The 24,072-nt window shown below is 39.9% G+C and overlaps 1 protein-coding gene across 4 annotated transcripts in view; it reads right to left on the bottom strand.

The window, feature by feature from the left end:
• cd164 (CD164 molecule, sialomucin) overlaps positions 1 to 16,636 on the bottom strand; it is a 32,352-nt gene extending 15,716 nt beyond the window's left edge. For 3 of the 4 annotated variants that reach the window (XM_059982970.1, XM_059982971.1, XM_059982972.1), the window contains exons 1-2: positions 16,430 to 16,636; positions 3,991 to 4,077 (exon numbers count right to left, since the gene is read on the bottom strand). In XM_059982970.1, coding sequence (XP_059838953.1) covers positions 3,991 to 4,077; positions 16,430 to 16,487 — 145 coding nt within the window. In that variant the 5' untranslated portion in view covers positions 16,488 to 16,636. The remainder of the gene's footprint in view (positions 1 to 3,990; positions 4,078 to 16,429) is intronic. The other variant, XM_059982969.1, reaches the window with a different exon arrangement.
• Positions 16,637 to 24,072: the final 7,436 nt, after the last annotated feature.

Raw genomic sequence — 24,072 nt, 5'->3', positions numbered from 1 at the left:
CCACTACTGTCTAGCGGTACTAACCTCAATAATAATGACGTGCTTTGAGCAGCTGGTCATGAACTGCATCAAATCCTGCCTTCTCACTACATTGTACCCCTATCAGTTTGCACATCACCCAAATCACTCCACCAATGATGCAATAGCCTCTGGCATCTACTCAGTCCTGTCCCATTTGGAGAATGCATCTCCTCCATCAGAATAGTGTTCACTGGCTTCAGTTTGGTGTTTGGATACGATTATTCCTCAGGAGCCGATGGGCGAAATGTCCTTGTTGGGTCTCAACACATCCTTCCATAAATTGATCTTGGATTTCTTGACAGAGACACCTCAGGCAGTCTGTGGTGGCAGCAACATCTCTACCTCAATCATGATGAGCTCCAGAGACCCCAGAGCCACGTAAAGCCCAATAATGTTCACACTGCTGATTCACAATTGTACTGCTAGATCCCGGACATGTACCAGAAACGCTGCATTCGCACAGCCCTCAGCATTGTCAAGGACCACTTCCATCCATCCCACAATCTCTCTGACCTCCTTCTACCATCAAGCAGAAGGTACTGGAAGGACTGAGGCTGGATTACAGCTTCTTCCCCTAGACTGCAACACTTCCGAACACCCCGCTACCAACCAATACACATTATTTATGAAAGCACCAGTAGCATTAAGTTGTTGTATATCTAACTAGGTTGTATGTGCACTTTGTGTCAAATTAAATGCTGACAGAAATTCTTTTTATCTGTTAATATTATTTTATGTGCTGTATGTACTGTGTTTCTCTTAGTCCCAGAGAAACGGTGTTTCATTTAGCTCTATACACGGATATGGTTCAATGACAATAGATCTGAACTTGATAAGCATGAATGTACAGCTAAGTACATCCAGTTAAGGGGAGATGTGCAAGATATGACATGTGTCTGGAACACAGTGCAGAGGCAATACAATAGGGAAATCTAAGAGAATCATAGGCAGACTCACAGATGCAAGAAAAGTGAAGGGTTATGGGCTATGTAGAAGAGCAGGGTTAGATTGATTTTAGAGTAATTTTATACAAATCAGCACATCATGGGTTGAAGGGCCTGTGGTGTGTTCTAAACTCAAAAGAATTAGTCACATTTACATATATACACACACACACACACACACACACACACACACACAAATAATTTACATTTTTTCTATAATGCTTTGCAAAGTTTCACAACATCTGCTGGTGATATTAAACCTAATTTTGGCCTGTCCTCCCAAAGTGCAATATCTCACATTTGTCAGGATTAACCTCCATCTACCATTCCTCTGCCCACGTTTCCATCTGGTCAGTAGATAATCAGACTGAGGCCCCAGCATTGATCCTTGCAGCATACCAGCAATCTCTAGTTAAAACAACCCAACTTCTCCCCTTTAATCCTGCCTGACAAGTACAACTCAAGGCCCCCCCTTTAACCCTCCTGATTCACCTTTTGAAAATTTTCCTGCTTCCTACAATTCAAAGGCAGTCAGTTTGCAGCTTGGTAAACATTACACGCTTCCAAATTCTTTTGACTAAATTTGTAATGTCTTGTTATTCAATAAAGTTTCAACCAAACATCATCATCTACCTCAATCTTCCCCTTAGGAAAATATTAGTCCCAAATTTTGACTAGATGGCCTTTAAACAACACTGACGTCAGATGCAGGCTTGCTCAGTAACAACTACTCTGTCTCCTCTCACAAGCTCCTGCCTAACACAGCTGTAAATAGCCTTTCTCCAATTTAGTACTTACTCCCCTCCCAACCAGCCCACCTAACCTCCAATCATCTGGTGAGACCAATTTCCCCAATACTAGGTGTAACATAGCCATTCTCTGGTAGGTTTTATCTACAAACCATGTCAATAAATATTCTTGGATGCACCAAATGAATTCTGCCCCCAGCTCTGACATAAGGGAGTCTAACTACTGGCAGACAATAAATAACATCTAATTCAGTTAAATTAGTAATTGAGGATGTGTCATTAGTAATGGGATCATGAAACTACAAGATTACCACAGAATATCTCACTTCACTAAACCCATTTTGAATTGAAAACTTAGGTCCTTAATTTGTTTGCTATATGTAATACCAGCTCCACTGTGCAGACTTACAACTGCCTTCAGAAATGGCTTACTCAGTCGTATCAAGCTGCTTTTTAGGATGGCTATGAATTCTGGCCTTACCAGCAGACTTCACTCCCTGTAAAGGATTAAAAGCAACATCGGGTATTTGAAAATAACAATTAAAAGCAGAGTAATCTCTCTGAGAACACCTTCATTCCTTCTGTGAACCTAGTCGACAGAACTAGACTAATTCAACGTAGAGGCCATTTGACACACGTTCCACATGGGAAAAGAAGATGCAGAAGGAAGTGGACATGCAGCCAAAAAACAGCATTTTAAATAAACCTGCTTTCACAATCAGCAACTCTTACTCATTAACTACGACTTTAGGTCTGTCAGCATCTTCGCAAATTCATAATAGCACCAAGTTACTTCACACAGGTCACACCCATGCCAAATCAATAGCAGAGCAGTGTGGAATAAATAGATGTTTGCAGTTAGAAAAAGGGAGATTAAATGATACAACTCTTAACAGTGTGGGTACAATCCACTATGGCCTTCCAGACCAGTACCACCAAAAACTGGAATTTAAAAAATACTCAACTCCCCAATGAAACAGTCAACTTTTAGACTACATTGCTCCTACTGACCCATTGTTTTGAGATGTCCAAATATTCCAAATTATTTTAATATTCTAAATATGTATTCCATAGGAAATACCTTGAAAAAAAAAAGCTCAAGCTTACTTTCCACTTATTTAGATGTATGCGATCAGGACCTAGCAGCAATACTTGTAGAATTTTGCACTGGAGGCCCCATTTATCCCACCGTCTGAACAAGATCGACATTTACCTTCGCCTGCAGCATCACACCATAACATTCCTTCTGCATCTTTTATTGTTCAAAGTATCTACACATCCTGGAAATTACCCAATACATTTAAAATACAGCTCAGAATCAGAATCAGACTTTAATCGCCAAGTACCTGTACACATATAAGGAATTTATTTCCGGCAGATGTTGTCTCTCTGCTCATAACAATAATAATGATAAATATAAATGAAAATATAGATTATACATACAAGTAGTGCAATCCAAGTAACAGTCAGCTGACAGTTAACCAGCAGTTAACTGTTCAGCAAAGTGACCGCAGTAGGGAAAAAACTTCTCCAGTGCCTATTAGTCTTAGTCTGGAGGGATCTGAAGCGCCTACCAGACGGAAGCAGTTCAAACAGTCCGTGCATAGGATGGAAGGAGTCCTTTATGATGTTCCATCCACAAAACTCAAGACACTGCTATTCAGTTCCTCTAACCAGGACTTGTATTTTTATTTTCAACCACATTCTGTTACATATTACAGAAGGTACAGAATCAGAGAAATAGAACACAGTGGATAGGAGGGTCTGCTGCTGAATCCACAACGACCATAGTACACTAATCCAATTTTATCCCTTACACATTCACACTGACGTAACACTGCCACAGTTTCTATCGCTCAGTGACACATCAAGGACAACAAAGTAGACGGTTAACCTACACGTCTTTGGGATGCAGAAGGAACATGGAGGGCTGGAAGAAACCAGCGCACCATAGGAAGAAACTGAAGATTTCACAAACCCGACACCAGTGATCAGGATCAAACCTGGACTTCTGGCAATTGAACAGTTCCAAGTAATACCCTAACCGCTTCAACTACATCTGAAGACTTTTAATAGCTGTTTTCCCCTCGATGAGCAAGCCTTTTGTGTGTCTGTACTCAAACTATGGTTTTTATTTAAAAAGGTTACTTATTATCAATACAAAACATTCAAGATGTGCTGTGCAACTTGCATGAAACACACCAGACTCTTAAGGTAATACTTAAATCAGTTAAAAAATTGACAACATTAAACTTGAGTTCATGATGAATTCTTACCTTGACAAACTTGCCAAAAGCAGGTCATGATGGCTTTTGTACCGTTGACATTACAATCAGCGCAGCTCTTAAACTCTGAGCATTTATCTAGAAATGAATTTAAAAAGTTAGTCCAACTGGTGACAATACTTTAAAAACATTTAATACAAAGTTATCGAAGCTAAAAATTGCAGACGAAATGCAAGAACACACTTGAGAAATCAGGAGGGCTAATAAAAAAGATGAGGTTGCACTGGTAGACAAAGTAACAAAAGCATCCCAAGGGCTTCATCAAGATTAGGACAAAAGGGCAGCAAGGGTCAGAATTGGTCATTTTGGAGATCAGTTACATCAGATACATGGAGCGGAACGAGATGGAGGAAGAGATCTTAAATTATTTTTTTGCAACTGTAGTTACATGAAAAACACAAGATCTATCTACATAACTAAGGCACAAGAGTAGTGAGGTCATGAAATGTAACTGGATTTCAGATGAGGTGCTTGCTATCTTGCGGCAAAATAGGGTGGATAAATATCCAGGCTCTGACGAGGCGACCTGTCGAACCTATTGGGAGGCTAGTGCCGAAATTGTGGGGTCCCTGACGGATGAGGTGCCAGAGAATTGCAGGGTAGCAGATGCTGTTTCACTGTTTAAGAAATGGACTACGAATAAGCGAGGATATTACAGGCCAGTGAGCCTGATGTCAGTTAAGCGCAAACTACTGGAAGGTATTCTAAGGGACAGGATATGCAAGTATTTGGATAGACAAGGCCTGATTAGTCAAGATGGCTTTGCGTGTAGTGTGTCTAATTAACCTGGAATCCTTTTTTGAAGAGGTTACAGGGAAAGTTGATGAAGAAAAGGCAATGGACATCATCTACACGGACTTTACCAAGGCCTTCGACAAAGTCCCACATGGGAAGCTGGTCCAGAAGGTTGACCAGCCTTGGCTGTCAGGATGAAGCACTAAGTTGGATTCAGCATTGCTTAGCGGGAGAAGGCAAAGGGTGGTACTAGACGGCTGCCTCTGACTGGAATCCTGTGGCTAGTGGTGTGCTATAGGGATTAGTGATGGGTCCATTGTTGTTTATCGTCAATATTAAAGATGGTATACTGGATTAGGAATTTTGCAGATGATATCAAGATTGGGGGCATAGTGAACACCAAGAAAGAAGTGTCTCTCGTCCAGCTCAAAAATAGCATTTGGAACTTGAAAGGACAGGGTTGGAAAGAGCTTCTGGCACATTCCCCTTCATAAATCAATGTATGATTACATGAGTTGGGATGTAATGTTGAAGTTGGTAAAGCCTAATTTGGAGTATTGTGCACGGTTCTCGTCACACATACAGGAAAGATATCAATAAGGAGCAGATAAAGCTTACAAGGACATTACCGGACTTGAGACCCAAGTTATAGTGAAAGGTTGCATAGGTTAGGACTTTATTTCCTAGACATTGAAAGAAAATGGGAAGATCTTACAGAGGTATATAACATTGAGGTATAGATATAAACATATGCAACAACTTTTCCAAAGTTGCATAAGGTTAGAACTAGAGACCATAGATTCAGGGTGAAAGATTAAATACTTAAGGGGAACCTGAAGGGAGAACTACTTCACTCAAGCTGGTGAGAGTGTGGAACAAGCTGCCAGAGGTTCCACTGCAATACTGAAAAGAAGTTTGGATAGATACATGGATGAGTGCGATATGAAGGGCTTTGGTCTGGGTACAGGTCGGTGGGACCAGGCAGAAAAATAGGTCAGTGAGGACTGGATAGGCCAAACAACCTATTTCTGAACTGTTGTGCTCCATGATTGGGAATCAAAAAAACAGCTGCCATCTCCTTGCTATGGGTCCTGGCAATGATAGTCTGTCTTTACAAACTTTCAACAGTAAATTACAGGCCGTAGCTCCTTTACTGCAAAAACCCTGTAATCTCATCTCTAATCCTGCCAACAGAAACAGCTCTTTTTACTATCTGGGTCCCTCAATTAAATTTCAACCCAAATCCTAGTTCCAATTTTCCTACCCTGGCAACATCATTGTAAATTCCTTGACACCCTTTCCAGCTCGATCTCTAACACCTCCAGCCTTTCCTCTAAAATGGTGATTGGATGTGTATGCAGTAATTGAGCCAAGACCTGACTACTGTTGTGATTCTTGGACATGGTACAGCAAATTATACTGCTGCTTTATATTTGCACATTCACTGTGACCCGTGGCTTCCCTCCAACACACCAAAGATGTAGTTAGGTTAATTCGCTCTGTAAAGTATCTTAGTTTAAGTTAATGCCAAAAATAATTAACAGGAAACCGATAGGCAAATGAGAGAATAATAAGGGGAATGACATTGATGGGGCTGCCCTCCCGGAAGCTGCAGGTAAAATTTCTTCCTAGGTTGTTAGAAAACCTCACTGCACTTATATATTGTGCCTCAATAAAGGAATGGATTGTATACATCTTTTTAAAATCATCCTGCTGGTTTTGCTACTTTTAAGGATCCCTGAATATTTGCTAGCAGTCCCTTAATAACTTTTTAATTACTGTATATTCTCTTGCTTTGTTGCTGCCAAGTGTCTTCAAGTCCCCGGCACCAACCGTGTAGTCAGGGAGGGCTGAAAAATGTTCAAGGCCTTCCTTTGTAACAGCCTCAGTATACCCTTCTCCAATGCATGGTGATGTACCCACATTTAAATGCCAAACCCTTAAAAATTTTCCTCTCAACACACACAAAATGTTGGTGGAACACAGCAGGTTTTATTGCTCATCCAACCTAATACTTTGTTGAGACACAACACGGCCATTAACCTCATCTTTGTGAGAGCACTATAGGATATTGATAATTTCACCCACATCTTCTGCCTCTGCTTACAGGTTATTTTTAGACTCTGATACCTCCCATCATCCACTGGTTTTAATGGATTTACCTGCATTTTTCTCTACTCTGCTTTCCTTCAATTTCACTCCCCGATTGTGTTATTTTGCTAGGCTTTTTGCTGCCAGATCCTTCTGCTACCTCACAAAGATTCCCCTTCTGCGCATGGTCATCGCCATTTGGTGCCATTGTTATCTAGAGTGGGTAGTCCAACTGTGAGAACCTGTCTACTTTCAAATTCAAATCTCTTCCTTAAAAGCTTACAAATGTTCAAGACCTATTATTTTCAAGGAGTTGTTGCCATGCCACTTTTTCTAAGCGACTTCTCAGTCTAATACATTGGCTATGTCCCATTTTTAACTTTGCCACTGTTCTATAACCTTGCTAAATGTCACTGAATTATAATTTACCCAGTAATATTCCTGCTACCTGCCTAGCTCCAATTCCCCAAATAGAAACATTTTCCAACCCCATCTTATGCTAAATACAGCTTCCAAAGACAGATTTAGTAAGTGCAGGACAATAATCTGGTTTTGCATGGGCATCTGAAATTCCCTCAATACCTAAGATGCATTCCTCATGCTAATTCCAAATAGTTGCATCCCTCCCACTGCAAAAATAGAAATTAGACTTTCTTTGCTATAACCAACTTTAAAATAAAATGACCAGGCAGCTGCAATGTTATTAGATATCTGTTTGAACAGGTACAATTTTTTTAAGCTTATTAATAAATATACATGACTTTCAACCTCTGCATAGATTGCAGATGGACGCAAGTGAATTTTCAGATGCTTGAAAGCATAAAGCAATCAAACGAGCAAGGCAGCAAATGATGAGACAATAAAAAAACTTCCAGACAATGAATGGCGGAAAACATCATAGATAATACTTCTGTTTACTGCGGTGGTCACACCAGGCTTCAGATAGCAGATGGGTGATCACCGGAAGGGAAAAAGCTGCCTAAAGTACAGTGATAGTGATAGGACGCTCGATAGTTAGAGGCACAGACAGCAATTTCTGCGGTTGTGAAAAAGACGTCAGGATGCTATGTTGCTTTGGGTCCAGGATGTCTCAAAGCTGCTGCAGAAGATTCTCAAGAGAGAAGGCAAGCAGGCAGAGGTCAGGGTATACACTGGCACCAATGACATAGGTAGAAAGTGGGAAGAGAACCTGTGTAGTGAGTGTAAGAGAGCAAGAGTGGAAGAGGCTGGAGAGCAAGACCTCTAAAGTAATCTCTGGATTACTCCCAGTACCATGTGCTAGTCAAGGCTGTAATAGGATGATAGTATAGATGAATGAGTGACTGAGGGAGTGGTGCAGGGGTCAGGGTTTCAGATTTCTGGATCACTGGGATCTCCCATGAACAGCCAATCACCTTGCAGGTAGGTTTGTTAGAGCTGTTGTGGAGGGTTTAAATTAATTAGGCAGGGATGGGAACCAGAGTGCTAGGGCTAAAAACAGACAGTTGGTATACAAGTCAATGCAGTGTGTAGTAAGACACACTGGGACCGGTAGGTGACAGGGCAAAATTAGTCAGTGGGATGAGCTAAATTGTAACACAAGACCATAGATATAGGAGCAAAATTAGGTCATTTGGCACCACCATTTCATCATGGCTGATCAATTTCCTCTCAACCTCATTCTCCTGCTTTCTCCCGGTAATCTTTCACGCCCTGACTAATCAAGAATCAACCTCCGCTTTAAACAGACCCAATGACCTGGCTTCCACAGGTGCCTGTGGCAACGAATTCCAAAGATTCACCACCCTCTGCCTAAAGTAATTCCTCATCTCCATTCTAAATGGACGTCCCTCGGGGCCTAGGCACGGGGGGGGGGGGGGGGGGGGGCGCTAAAAGGGTGACAATACAGGACTGAAGTGTTATATTTGAATGCACGTCGTATATGGAATAAGATTCTTGATCTTGTGGCGCAATTAGATGGGCAGGTACGACATTGTGCGCATCACTGAGTCACAGCTAAAAGAGCACAGTTGGAACTAAATACCCAAGGACACACATTGTATCAAAAGGACAGGCGGGTAGACAGAAGGGCAGGTGGCTTTGGTGTTAAAAAGTGAAATCAAGGCCCATCGAGAGGAAAGTTAATTCCAAAGGAGTAAGGAACCAGATCTGATTGTGAAGCTTAAGGAATTCTTAAAGGCAGTGAGCATATGATAGGATACACCCTGCAGTTTGAGAGGGAGAAGCTAAGGTATGCATCAGTATTACAATGGAGTAAAGGGAATTACAGAGGCATGAAGAGGAGTTGGCCAAAGTTGATCGGAAGGGGACACTAGCAGGGAAAACAATAGAACAGCAATGGTTGGAGTTTCTGTGAGTAATTCAGAAGTCACAGAATAGATACATCCAAAAATTAGTTAGTATTCCAAATGGAGGATGATGCAGCCATGGCTGACAACCAAAGTCAAAGATAGCATAAAAGCAAAAGACAGGCATACCATATAGTAAAAATCTGTGGAAAGTTAGAGGATTGGGAAGCGTTTACAAACCAAAAGGCGGCAAATAAAGCTACAAGAAGAGAAAAGATGAAATGTTAAAGTAAGCTAGCCAATAATATCAAAGATCAGGGAACGGCAGCTGGATGGAATTTCTGGAACATGCACTGAGGAACAAGGAGCTTGAACACCTTGCAGTGATGGGAAAAATTAATGGAAGAAAAAGTCACATTTGACGGTGCATGACATTCATGAGTTACATCAAGGAATGGACAGTCAGATTAAAGAAAGATGAAAGACCATGATCGCCCAAGTCATACAACGTGGCACATAATGATGATGATTCTTGTAGACAGTGATTTCTGGTTAATTGGGCCAACAGTTAACTGGGAAATCCACTTATTTGGGACAACTCCTAAAGAGCAAAAATTTATTGAGAAAATAGCAAGGGTTTCCTTTGTTTATTTGGGACACTATGCTGCTTAATTGGGGTAGGAAACTGTTGCCACAATTTCTAACTAGCGCCAGTCAAGTGTGCTTGCATTGATGTTATTTACACCATGCTTCAAGCTCTAAATAGTGTCAGTGACGTGTTTGTTTTCAAAAAGCAGTGACTTTTTTAAAAAAAAATCACTGAGAGTTGTTGAGAAATAAGCAGTAAGACGATTCAGAATTGTTTTGCTCACTGTAGTTTCAAGCATTCGGGTTTGGAGATGCCAGAAAGAGCTGGGAGCGAAAATGAAACAATATCAGTACTTCAAGTTAGGAACTAAGAAGAGTTTGAAGGTATCAACAAACATCTTGAATGTTACAATTAAAATGAAAATTTAGAGGATGCAATTGTCAAAAGCACTGTATGGTGGCAATTCATTATCTGCACAATGTCAAACACGAGGAAATCTGCAGATGCTGGAAGTTCAAACAACACACACAAAATGCTGGTGGAACGCAGCAGGCCAGGCAGCATCTATAGGGAGAAGCACTGTCGACGTTTCGGGCCGAGACCCTTCGTCAGGACTCACAAGGTGTCGGCACCAATTTTGTTCATTTACAGTCAAAAGAACTTGACGGGGATTAATTCCTCCAGTAAGTATTAGGAGCTAAAATAGTTTTATATTACTGTTGTAGTATTGGTAGTGTTCCAACTTGTTCCTTACTTCATCTAAATACATAATGTGTTGCTCAGATTGTCCTTTTTAAAAAAATACCTATTTAATGATTTCCATGAAACTCCAACTAATTGGGACAGCCATTTATTGGACTTAACTGGTCCCAATTAAGCAGAAAGCACTGTATTTATCCGATAAGTGAAAGGATTGTCAGCAGTGGAAGGTCATTATTCTGGCCAGAGGTCCAGGACCATAGTGTTCTGCAGGATTCAATGCTCAAGCCTCAAAATACATGAAAATGTAGATGGGTTGGTTGACAAAAATTGGTACAGCTGTTGACAGTGTAGAGGGCTGTCAAAGGATACAGCACCATATAGATGAGCTACAGGTATGCGAAGAGAAGTGACAGATGGAGTTTAACCTGTTAAGCGTAAGTGCTGCATTTTGGAATGTCAGTTGTAAAGGCAAAGTGAATGGCTAATGGCAAGACCCTTATGCATTCGATTCAGAAAGGGATCTTCGGGTCCAAGGTCACTAGTTAGACATGGAAATACAGGGAATGGAGGGATATGGATCATGTACAGAAAGAAGAAATTTGGGGGACGTCACGTGATGACATAGGATCGAGACGTGGAAATCCAGCTCTCCCGTAAAAAACCAGTAAAATAATGTTTAAGTGAAGAAAAGTTAGTAAATACTTTAAACTACTCAGGATTGTCTTAAGATATGTCTCCTAAACAGAAGCAGAAGAAAACTACTATTTTGAAGACAACACAAGTGGGAAAAGAATCAAGGCCAGCCACCATGAAAGAGCCTCGGGCTCAAGTGCATTTTACCCTCGGCGATACAGAACAGGAAACTGCGGCAACATCAACCGTTTCCAAAAAAAATGAACAGGAATTGCACATGCGTGAAGGAAGGGGCATGCGCAAACAGGAGCAACCCAAACTACAAATCCCAGCTATGATCAGAACTGAAAATGAAAGTGAATATGAGGTGGAATCAGATTCTCGGGATAAATCAGACGAAGATGAAGAGACAAAGAAGAGCAACAGGAAGAGGTTGGAGGTGATATTGGAGACAAAAAAAATCTTTGGTGCAAATAATGCATGAATTAAAAGCATTAAAAGTAATAAAAAAAGATATTAAAAATATGAAGATTATGTTTGATAAAATAATGAAAAGACAGGACAAAATGGACAAGAAAATTAAAAACTTGGAAGAAACAACGGGAGACACCATTGATAGAGTGAATAAAATGGAAGATAATATTAAGATTGTTGGACTTAAAGAAAGACTTAAAGAAGGGAGAGGATCCAATAAATTCTTTTCAAAAATGGATTCCGGAAATTTTGGAAATGGAAGAAGGAACCCAGTTCATTGAAATTGAAAGAGCTCACGGAGCCTTAAGATCAAGACCTCAAGTTGATCAAAACCCACGATCAATCTTGATAAAATGTTTAAGATATCAAGATAAAGAAAAGATCCTGAAGGCGGCTGCCCAACGTGCCAGAAAGAGAAACGGGCCATTGATGATAGAAGGGAAAACAGTTCTTTTCTATCCTGATATAAGTTATGACCTTTTGAAGAGAAAGAAGGAATTTAACCCAGCGAAAAAAGTTTTATGGAAAAAGGGTTATAAATTTATATTGCGCTACCTGGCAACCCTGATCTTTTTTTTTGGATGACGGAAAAAGATCTTTTACTGATTATCGGGATGCGGAAGAATTTGCACAAGAACTCCCAAATATTCGCTAACCACAGCCAAAGATTTAATGGATTAAAGATGAATACAGGGACAGTGAATGGAGTTGATGGATGTTTAAGGACAGAAGAATATTCTTAATTATATGATACAGGGGGAGAAAGGTAAAAATTTGAGAAATATTAATTGGGAGTAGTGATATTTTTTCTTCTCATATATACATTTTTATGTTACGGGGGAGCTGGGGGAACTTTGGATTGATTGCTACGGGATTCACGTGTGTAATCATGGCGATTGCCATGACCCGTACAACGAAGAGAGGTAATGTTGTGTTTTTTTTATTCACAACATTAGTAGGGGGTATTTTGGCTTTTTTTCTTTAATCTTTCTTTCTTTGCCTGGACAATCGGGGGGGGGGGGGGGGGGAAGAGACACGGAGAATTTTAAAAAGATTCCCCAAGGTACTACGAAAGTTGAAATGTTAGATATTACTATAGACTGGAGTAACCCTGTTAAAAATAGTGACTAATTCACTGAATTTTTAAAGTTTTAATGTAAATGGGCTTAATGGACCGGTGAAAAGAAAAAGAATTTTAACATACATTAAGAAAATGAAAATAGATATAGCTTCTTGCTGCATTCCATTTGAAAAAGTTACTTATAATTTAAGAGATAAATATGAAATATTTCTGAACATTTGGTGCCCTTATTTACAAAAAATAGGATCAAATATATAGGTGCTCCGAAGATAAAATTATTGGTTATTTGGGGAAAGAAATAAATATATATACTAAAGCTATTATGAACTCCATGGAGCATGTGGGGATCTTCTGATATCCAGGCATTCCTTCCTCCTTTCTTTTTTTCTCTTTCTACAGGGATATGTTAAGGGGGAGGGGTTGGGGGGGGGAAAGGGTTGATAATTTTTTTTCCTTCTGTAACCATTTGAAAATTCAATAAAAAAATTTATTAAAAAAAAATTAGTTTAGTTTGGCATTGTGTGTGTTCAGTGTGGTGAGCCAAAAACCATGTTCCTGCGCCAAACTGTTTATGAAATGATGTTTTGACCAGCATCATGCCTTGATTGGCGTCACTTTAACAGCTATTACCCTATCAAATGATTGTTGGATCTTGCTATGCAAAAATAGGGGTCACGACAGCCAAAATCTTCACTTCAAAGCACACCAATGGCAGTAAAATACATTTGGAAATTAGTGGGTAAGAATGGGACAAGAGGAGAGAGTGCCTTTCACAATACAGAGCTCTTTAGTATGCTGGTCTTAACATACACAGATGGGCCCAGTTTTGCTGCTTCTTTCCCCTCTTTTCCCTCATTTCAGTTATTACACCAAAGACGGATCCTCAACACAGAAACTCAAAGATCTTCCATCTCCTGGCCTCTCCTCTCCTCACCCCCCCACCACCCCACTTCTGTGGTGCTGACTTTCATTTGCAAATTTTAATGCAGTTAAAGATTTAAAAGGCATATGTTTTGGGATGCTGGAAGTCTGAAGTGATACATAATAATAATAATAATAATAACAATAATAAACAGAACAGTTTTTAACTGAACACTTTCTTTACAATCACCCATTTGCCTAAGATTTTCTTAATTGCCCCAATAATGAATCTGCCTCTACCAACACCCGTGTATAAAAAAAATGTACTTCTGACACCATAAGGGCCCATTCCACACTATCTCTAAATAAAAATTTAAAAATCCTCCCTATACTTTATTATAAAGTACTATACCTAAAATAATGGCCCCTTCACATTCACCATTTCCACTCTGGGATAAAATATCTGGCTTTCCACTCAATCTACGTCTATCAAGTCACCTTTCATCCTCCTTTGCTCCAAAGAGAAAAACCCTACTTCGCTCAATCTATCCTCACAACATCCAGACAGCATCCTGGTAAATCTCCTCTGCACTCTCTCTACAGTTTCCACATCCTTCCTATAATGAGGCTATCAGAACTGATCACAAGTATGGTCTAACCAGGGTTAACATTCCAGGTTGATCAAACTGACCCAAAACATTACTTCTGTTTGTCCTACTTTTCTTAATATTTTTGTCTCATGAAAGCTGAAACGGAGGAGAATAATCTCTTTGCTCCCAAAGCTCTGTAAATACTGTAATCTATTATCAACTATATCCAAATAGGCAGCAAGAAGCCTCACACTACCAAGCCAGGTCACAAAATCTTTCATTCCATTAATGACCCTAAAAATACAATCTGACCTATCTGGCACTTACAAATACAAGTGACTTTCAGCAGTGTAATATTGTTACAATGAACTTATTAAAAAATATGCAAATACACTGTTCCTTTTTTTCCCCAAATAGACTAATTTGGGGAAAATAGACTCCTTTCATGCCTGTTGTTTTCTGAAGGATTGCTGGCCTTACATTTGTCTAACTGAATAAACTGAATCCCAATTTCGTAGTGTTTCTGCATCCATGAAATTACCTCTACTTGTAGCTGAGTGGCAAGAGAAAGAGGGAGCTCGTGGGTATGCAACTTGTTACAGGAAGCCCCCATAATTACCTGGGGCAGGGTTGCATTCTTAAGAAACTTTCTATACAGTGAGATTTTTGGGCAGTGATTTACGAGTTCTGAAAGGGGAAATTCTTATGAGCAGAATGTGGGAGGAGGTCACTTGAGGGAAAGGTTCTAAAGTTTACAATATATTATACAACGAGATTCGTCTCCTTACAAGCAGTCATAAATCAAAGAAACCCAAAAGAACCCATTAAAAAAAAGACCCATAAGCGTCCAATGTGCAGAGGGGGAAAAAAAACCCAAATTGTACAAGCAATAAAAGTATGCAAATAGCATTCGGAACGATAGTGAGTGCTCAGACACAAAGCCCAAAGTCACAACCACAGCCTCAGAACAGCGCACAGTGGAACAAACATTGTGAAGCCCGCAGATGTAGTGCAAGCATCGACCTGGGAGAAATATGACATTTCAGAAAATTATTGACCCTAACATTTTCACTTCTCATGCTGCCTACCCTGCTGAGTAATCTGGTTTATTTACTTCACAACAGATTGCCAATCTGCAACTTATATTTGCTTTGAAAACAAGTTACATCTTGAAGAATAAACATCACCTCTTCCTTCAGCACTGAAACAATATCCAAAGTTAGCACAGGAGGAGTTTTCCAAGCAACAGGACCACATTTCAAAACAAAGTAAATCTGTTGAAATATTTGATGGATTGTGAATTCTCCAACACATTAGTGCAGTGTGCTTGGCACAGGAAAAACAGATGCTTTAACTTCCACAAATTGATAACTGAGAGAAGTAATTCAATAGTGTTTTTTTAAAAAAAAGAAAAACAAAAAGGTATTTAGAGAAAATCATTGTGGAAGGGCTATCAAAACAAAACAAAAGAACAAAACAAAAAAAGGCAGATTTGCATCAGTGTTGGTGAAGAGGTTAATAATTTATATTAGCACAATTAAGTGGAAATCTTAGTTTAAAAAAAACTTTCAATTTAGGATTCTGGGGATCCTAAAGTACCCCCTTCATGCTGTAATCTTGGGTGGCAAACTCACCAGAACTTATCCCAATCAATGAGAAAGCTCCAAGATTTTTGAAAAAAACCACACAGCTAAACTCATCTCTATTTAAACTGGATGTTTTGAAAAACAGGTATGAAGTTATCAATTTGATGAACTCGAGTAACTCTTAGTGGCGTCACCTTTAGGATTTTAAAAAAAAATTGAAAATCTGTATGATCTTGTTCAATAGACCTGGATTTGAAAAGATTGTAGTTGACTTAAACGATTCTATAATGCCGTTCGGGCTGTCTACTGAGGACAGAATATCAACAGGCAACCTGTATAGAATGTTCCAGGATTTTAATCCGTAGACTCAGTGACTACACAACCCTCCAGCCGCCATTTAAAGTGCTGTAAAAACAAATACGGTAACAAGTCTTCAATTCTGTATGTTTAAATGAGAGGTGTTCAAAACGTGTTTCATGTCGCCCAAAGTCCTTTACAATTAAGTTATTTATATACTGACATTTATATCACTATTGAAATTGTACTCCTGAACGTAGTGCTGACTATACGCTGCGCCTCTCAAACCCCATTTCGCAGACACCTTGAAGCATTAAAAAGAGCGAAAGAAAGCAAAAGAGGAATATGGACGATGTAGGAGGGAGCGGAGGGCTGGTTTCGTGTCGGGCCATCACTCGGGGAGACACGAGTACCGTAGGCCAAGGAGAGAGGGTCGGGGGAGAGGAGGGCCCCGAGGCCCGAAGGGACAGCAGCCGGTCGGCGCGGCGGGACGGGGGACACACCTGCACACAGACTGACGCTCCAGAGCAGCGCGACGCTGCACAACACGGCCCAACGCATCGCCGCTCGCTCGCCCGTCCGTCCGTCCGTCGGTCCGCCCGCTCACTCGCTCGCTCGGCAGCCACCTCCTGCTCGCTCCCCGGCTGCGACGGCTTGTGGTTCACGTGACGGCGCTGCCGGGGTGGAGCCGGCTCCCACGCCAGCCGATAGGCCAGCTCTCCTGCCAGATTCCTCCCCGGCGGCGCAACGGGAATTGGCCCCCACGCAGCAAGGGCTGCCACGGCGGGATTTGCAAATTGCCGTTTATTTTTTATGTTTTAAAACTCTCTAGCCGTTTGCAAAATATGTACAATTTTAAGATGCAACTTCTTTATTTTTTGTTAAAGTTGAAAACATTACGATTTTTTTAAGGGAATTCAATGCATTGCGAAACTACCGTGTCATCCATACTTGATATGTAATTTCCTGGTGACGAGTGACATATAATTTTGTTGATATGTATTACTTATTTAACCCTTGAATTTATACTGCAAAATCAAAGCTACAATAAATCACGAAAGGAAACTCCGAGTGCAATTGCATTGAAAACCAAGGACTGTAGATTTAGTGTTAACTTAATTCACCCAAAATAAAAATAACTTTCATTGGCCAGAAAGTGGGAATAAAAATTAGTGGAAATATTTCGCACTTCGGTCAGTATCTTTAGTAAGAGAAAAGGGGTTAGCAAGCTGTCGGTCAGTGACACGCCTTTGTCAGAAATGGAAAATTCGAGAATAAATTAATTAAACGGAGAGTCGTTGACACAAAGATTGTGCAATATTGTTGATAACAACAGCTACTGTACTCTTCTGTGATAGTGTGGATCTTGTTTGGTCGATGTAGAAAGGACCATAAGGATGGACAGTGAATATTAAGCATCAATGAAGTTACAAGCAGAACAAATGAAAACAAACTCATCTCCGACTCATTTTCTTTCCACAGATGTTGCCTGACCTGCTGAATGATTCCAGCATTTTCTGTTTTATTTCCTATCTCCACCATCTGCAGCTTTATTTCATTTTTAATTAATCTGGGTCCTTTACAGTCTAGCACATTGAATGGAAAGGCTGAATGTTTATGCACTCTGAAACAAAAGTCACCAAGTATAAAGAGAGAAGCTGTATGATTTATCAAAACTTGGCCCTTCCCAAAAGAAGTGCACATATTTCTTGGAGATGAACAAGACTGCATATGCTTGAATCTGGAGCAACAAACAATCTGCAGGAGGAACTCATCAGGTCAAGCAGCATCTATGGGAAGTAAGGAATTGTCCTTGTTGAAACCTGGCTTCAGGATTGAGTTTGGAAAGGCAAGATGGCCAGCATAAAGAGAAAAGGAGTGACACAAAAGGATTCTGGGGTGATGGGTGAACAGGGGAGACAAGCAGGGAGGTGCCTGGAGATGGATCCGGAAAACAGAGGTAAGTGATTGACAGACAAGAGACTGTCTTAGAGACTACATTTATAAGGTTGTTGCCAAACAGTTTCTAACTAGCATCAGACACATTGTGCTTGTGCGGCCATTAGACGATACACAATTCTTAGAGCAAACAGTTTTTAAATAGTGTCAGTTCCACGTGTTTGTGTTCAAAAAGCAGTGTGACTAATAGTTGATGAGAAATAAGCAGCAAAACAATTCAGAACTGTTTTGCTCACTGCAGTTTCAAGCATTCAGACTTGGAGATGCCTCAAATGTATGGGGGTGAAAATGAAACAATTTCACTACTTCAACAAGTTAGGCACTACGAAGAATTTGAAGGCATCAATAATCATCTTAAATGTTACGTTGTCTCCACCAGACACTGTGGCTCCAAGTAGCTACTGTATTTGTATGTGGCAGTGGCCACACATGGGTAAACTGCTTCGACAGGTGGGCTAAATCAGTTGAAGGTAGCCGATTGGTCTCATAATCTTGCAAAATAGGGACATGCCTGTCCGAGCATGCAAAGTTAGCTCAGAGTGGATGAAATCTATAGCAAGATCCAATAGCCTGTAAGACAGTTGTGCGATGCTCCTTGGAGAGTGAAGGCAAGATGGGGCACAGAAGTCATCATGGTTACCTACTATAACCAGGGATAAGACCAGTTGTGAAGTCCACTTGTACCACAGGACCTACACTTCCGAGGTCAAGAGAATGGAACTGGGGGGACGTCACGTGATGACGTAGGATCGAGACGTGGAAATCCAGCTCTCCCGTAAAAAAACAGTAAAATAATGTTTAAGTGAAGAAAAGTTAGTAAATACTTTTTAAAAATTACTTATAAACTACTCAGGAATGTCTTAAGATATGTCTCCTAAACAGAAGCAGAAGAAAACTACTTTGAAGACAACACAAGTTGGAAAAGAATCAAGGCCGGCAGCCATGAAAGAGCCTCGGAATCAAGTGCATTTTACCCTTGGCGATACAGAACAGGAAACTGCGGCAACATCAACCGTTTCCAAAAAAAAAAGAGCAACAGGAATTGTGCATGCGTGAAGGAAGGGGCATGTGCAAACACAAGCAACCCAAACTACAAATCCCAGCTATGATCGGAACTGAAAATGAAAGTGAATATGAGGTGGACTCAGATTCTCTGGATAAATCAGACGAAGATGAAGAAACAAAGAAGAGCAACAGGAAGAGTTTGGAGGTGATATTGGAGACATAAAAAAATCTTTGGTGCAAATAATGCATGAATTAAAAGCATTAAAATAATAACAAAGATATTAAAAATATGAAGATTATGTTTGATAAAATGATGAAAAGACAGGACAAAATGGACAAGAAAATTAAAAACTTGGAAGAAACAACGGGAGACACCATTGATAGAATGAATAAAATGGAAGATAATATTTCTGCCTGAACATCAGAAAGAAAACGGTTATTGGAAAAAGTGGATGTACTTGAAAATTTTAGCAGACGAAATAATATTAAGATTGTTGGACTTAAAGAAGGTATAGAGGGAGAGGATCCAATAATTTTTTTTCAAAAATGGATTCCGGAAATTTTGGAAATGGAAGAAGGAACCCAATTAATTGAAATTGAAAGGGCTCACAGAGCCTTAAGATCAAGACCTGAACTCAATCAAAACCCACGATCAATCTTGATAAAATGCTTAAGATATCAAGATAAAGAAAAGATCCTGAAGGTGGCTGCCCAACGTGCCAGAAAGAGAAATGGGCCATTGATGATAGAAGGGAAAACAGTTCTTTTCTATCCTGATATAAGTTATGACCTTTTGAAGAGAAAGAAGGAATTTAACCCAGCGAAAAAAAAATTATGGGAAAAAGGTTATAAATTTATATTGCACCACCCGGCAACCCTGATAATTTTTTTGGATGACGGACAAAGAAGATCTTTTACTGATTATCGGGATGCGGAAGAATTTGCAAAAGAACTCCCAGATATTCGCTAACCACAGCCAAAGATTTAAAAGTGAAATGGATTAAAGATGAATACAGGGACAGTGAATGGAGTTGATGGATGTTTAAGGACAGAAGAATATTCTTAATTATATGATACAGGGGGAGAAAGGTAAAAATTTGAGAAATATTAATTGAGAGTAGTGATATTATTTTTTCTTCTCTTATATATACTTTGTTATGTTACAGGGGAGCTGGGTGAACTTCAGATCGATTGCTACGGGACTCACGTGTGTAATCATGGCGATTGCCATGACCCGTACAACGGAGGGGGGTAATGTTGTGTTTTTTTTATTCACAACATTAGTAGGGGGGTATTTTGTTATTTTTTTCTTTATAATCTATTTTTCTTTAATCTTTTTTTCTTTGCCTGGATAATCAGGGGGGAGACACATAGCAACATGGAGAATTTTAAAAAGATTCCCCAAGGTATTACGAAAGTTGAAAAGTTAGGTATTACTACAGACTGAGGTAACCCTGTTAAAAATAATGACTAATTTACTGAATTTTTAAAGTTTTGATGTTAATGGGCTTAATGAACCGGTGAAAAAAATTTTTTAACATACATTAAGAAAATGAAAATAGATATAGCTTTTAGCTGTATTCCACTTGAAAAAATTACTTATAATTTAAAAGATAAATATGAAATATTTCTGAAAATTTGGCGCCCTTATTTACAAAATATAGGATTAAATGTATAGGTGCTCTGAAGATAAAATTATTGGTTATTTGGGGAAAGAAATAAATATATATACTAAAGCTATTATGAACTCCATGGAGCATGTGGGGATCTTCCGATATCCAGGCATTCTTTCTTTTTTTCTTTTTTTCTCTCTTTCTATAGGGATATGTTAAGGGGGAGGGGTTAAGGGTTGATAATTTTTTTTCCTTCTGTAACCATTTGAAAATTCAATTAAAAAATTTATTTAGAAAAAGAGAATGGAACTGCCCAATGTGGCACGGCTTTTCTACTTTTAAAAACTCTCCCACACAGGTTTCCTTTCATCATTGGATAAGGGGGACAACTACTCAATTAAATGGTAATTTCTTTTCTTAATACCTTTTTAACTATTTCCATGAAAACTTTGACTAATTTGGGCAGCCACTTAGCTGGGCAAAAATGTACTGGTCTTGATCTTTATGCCCCGTATCTCAGTAAGGATGTGTTGTCATTGGATGGAGTCCGGAGGAGTTTCACGAGGATGATTCCAGAAACGAAGGGGTTAACATCTGAGGAGCATTTGGCAGCTTTGGGCCTGTACTCATTGGAATTTAGAAGAGTGTGTGGGGATCTCATTGAAATCTACTGAACGTTGGAAGGACTAGACAGGGTGGATGTGGAGAGGATCTTTCCTATGGTGAGGATATCAAGAACTAGAGGGAATAGCCTCAAAATTGAGGAGAAACCTTTAAGAACAGAGATAAGGAGGAATTTTTTTAGCCAGAGAGTAGTGAATCTGTGGAATGCTCTGCCACCGACTGCAGTGGAGGCCAAGCCCGTGGGTATATTTAAGGTGGAAATTGATCGTTTCCTGAATAGTCAGGGCATCAAAGGATATGGCGAGAAGGCAGGTGTATGGGGTTGAGAGGGATCTGTGATCAGTATGATGGGATGGTGGAGCAGACTTGATGGGTTGAATGGCCAGATTCTGCTCCTATGTCTTATGGATGTCTCCCAATTAACCACAAAGCACTGGCATTACAATAGGAGCACGTTTTAACTAAGGAAATGAAAACTTATAAACTTACCAGCACCTGCTTTTTGCTGTTGAACCAAATCAAACCCATGTGATGTGTAAGCAAATTACCTGTATATTAGCATTTTAAAAGCTTTTGACAATCACATTCACATATAGCCTCTATTTTAAAACAGTATGGTGAAGACTGTGTCAAATTATGGCCCATATTGTTTTTATTGTGTTCTCAGCCACTGAGGTCAGACTAACAGGCCTATCGTTTCCTTTCTTCTGCCTCTCTCCCTTCTTGAAGAGTGGAGTGACATTTGTAATTTTCCAATCTTCCCGAACTATTCCAGAATCTTGTGATTATTGAAAGATCATTACTAATGCCTCTACGATCTCTTTAGGCCACATCTTTCAGAAATCTAGGCTGTACACCATCTGGTTCATGTGACTTATCTACCTTCAAACCTTTCAGTTTCTCAAGAACCTTCTCTCTAGTTCTGATAACTTCACACATTTCATGCCCCCTGACACCTGGAATTTCCACCATACTGCTAATGTCTTCTACAGTGAAAACTGATACAAAATACTTATTCAGTTTGTTCACTACTTTGTTGCCCCTCATTACTACCTCTCCAGCATTATTTTCCGGTGGTCCAATATCCACTCTCGCCTCTCTTTTACACTTTATATATCTGAAGAAACATTTGGTATCCTTTTTAATATTATTGGCTAGCTTACTTTTATCTTCCATCTTTACCTTCTTAATGACTTTTAAAGTTGCTTTCTGTTGCTTTTTAAAAGCTTCCCAGACCTCTAACTTCCCACTAATTTTTGATCCTCTTGTTGGTTTTTATATTGACTTTGACTTTTCTTGTTAGCCATGGTTGTGTCATCATTCCTCTAGAATATTTCTTCCACTTTGGGATGTATATATCCTGTACCTTCTGGATTGCTTCCAGAAATTCCAACCATTGCTTCTCTGCCGTCATCCCTGCCAGTATTCTTTTCCAGTTATTTCCAGCCAACTCCTTTCTCATGCTTCTGTAATTCCTTTTACTCCATTGTAATACTGATACATTTGACTTTATCTTCTCCTTCTCAAATTTCAGGGTGAATTTGATCATATTATGGTCACTTTCTTCTAAAGGTTATTTTACCTTAAGCTTCCTAATCAATCCCGGTTCATTGCAGACCACCCAATCCAGAATAGCTGATCCTCTAGTGGGCAACCATGAGCCGCTCTAAAAAAATTCTCGTAGATACTCCAGAAATTCCCCTTCCTGTAATCCAGCACATCCTTTCTTAGATAAGAGGCATAACTGCTCACAATGCTCAAAGTGTGGTCTGACCAATGACATATAAAGCCTCAGCATCACATCCTTGCTTTTGTATTCTAGCCCTCTCAAATTGAATGCTAATATTGCATTTGCCTTCCTTACAACGAGCTCAACTTGCAAGTTGACCTTTAGAGAACCCTACACAAGGACTCCCAAGACCCTTTGCATCTCTGATTTCTGAATTTGCTAACCATTCAGAAAATAGGCTATGCCTTCATTTCTTTAGGAAAGTACATGACCGTACACTTCCCAACACTATATTCCATCTGCCATTTCTTTGCCCATTCTCTTAAACTGTCCATGTCCTTTTGCAGTCTCCCTGCTTCCTCAACACTACCTATCCCTCCTCCTCTATATACAGCTTGGCCACAAAGCCATCAATTCCCTCATTCAAATGACTGACAAACTGATTAACGCGAAAAACAGTCCCAACACTGATCCCTGCAGAATACCACTAGTCATCGGCAGCCAACCAGAAAAGGCCCCTTTTATTTTCCACCATTTGCCTCAGTTTCTTTTTCATCCACAATAGAAAGGCAGAAATGCATCTTTTCTACCAATTCCTGAAATATAATATGAATTATGTGGTGCTGGTACAGCTTATCAACACTGTTAATTAGCAGTGATTCCCAGTGGGAGAGGTTACGTGTCCTAAGGGGACGTTATGAGAAATAGAAGTCGTTGGGGGCCGTTCAAACTTCTTTGGGGGGGGGGGGGTGGTATTGAGACTTGACTGACCATTAGTAGAGCAGGCACTTCCAAAAAAATGGATGAGGCACTGAAACACAGGAAGAACCAAGTCACAGGAAGACGTCAGTCATGCCAGGATAATGAGGAAGAGTTTCTTCACACTGAAGTGCGTTGGCTATCAAAAGGCTCCCGCTTAAAACATTTCATTGATTTTTTTTTTGAACTAAGACCCTGCAGGCAATGAGCACTCATCGTCACAATATGTCTGAAACTTGGCAACCTCATCTGGCCTTATCTAACAGACATTATTGGGGATGCATAAAATTGCAACCAGGGTGTCCAACAGATCCCCTTGACTCACAGCACTGAACAAGTTAATGCAATTTAACAGTTGGTAAGTCAAGTACACCCTCTCAACTTTCTGTACAAATCAATGGAAAGCAGGTCATGCAATGGCACGGTGCTGGCCAGAACCAAATAGTGAAATAGAGCC

The sequence above is a fragment of the Hypanus sabinus genome, chromosome 10 (genome assembly GCF_030144855.1).
Source record: "Hypanus sabinus isolate sHypSab1 chromosome 10, sHypSab1.hap1, whole genome shotgun sequence".
NCBI classification, from domain to species: Eukaryota; Metazoa; Chordata; class Chondrichthyes; order Myliobatiformes; family Dasyatidae; genus Hypanus; species Hypanus sabinus.
This window is presented reverse-complemented; position numbering and strand designations above follow the sequence as displayed.